Genomic DNA, 224 nt, shown 5'->3' on the forward strand with positions numbered 1-224 from the left:
TGTCAGCAGCGTCCAGGGACCCCCCCGCGGTCCCCATCGCCCCCCGGAGCCACTCACCTGGGTCCCTGAGCTCCCGGCAGATGACCTTGTCCACCAGCAAGGGCTGCCGGATCACCTTGGTGCGCTCAGCCTTCTTGAGGGGCTTGGTGATGAGGAAGAAGACAGTGAAGAGGAAGCAGTAGACCTCCATCTGTGGGCAAGAGTGGAGCTGTGGGCACCGGCCG

General features: G+C 64.7%; 1 protein-coding gene across 1 annotated transcript in view; it reads right to left on the reverse strand.

Moving 5' to 3' along the window:
- Window positions 1-50: 50 nt before the first annotated feature.
- Window positions 51-224, reverse strand: part of PLEKHG5 (pleckstrin homology domain containing, family G (with RhoGef domain) member 5) — a gene marked incomplete at its 3' end in the record, with an annotated part of 19,190 nt that continues 19,016 nt past the window's right edge. The window contains exon 12 of the mRNA XM_009884077.1: window positions 51-190. Within this exon, the coding sequence (XP_009882379.1) occupies window positions 51-190 (140 nt within the window). The remainder of the gene's footprint in view (window positions 191-224) is intronic.

Source organism: Charadrius vociferus, unplaced genomic scaffold, assembly GCF_000708025.1.
Source record: "Charadrius vociferus isolate BGI_N301 unplaced genomic scaffold, ASM70802v2 scaffold784, whole genome shotgun sequence".
NCBI lineage: Eukaryota > Metazoa > Chordata > Aves > Charadriiformes > Charadriidae > Charadrius > Charadrius vociferus.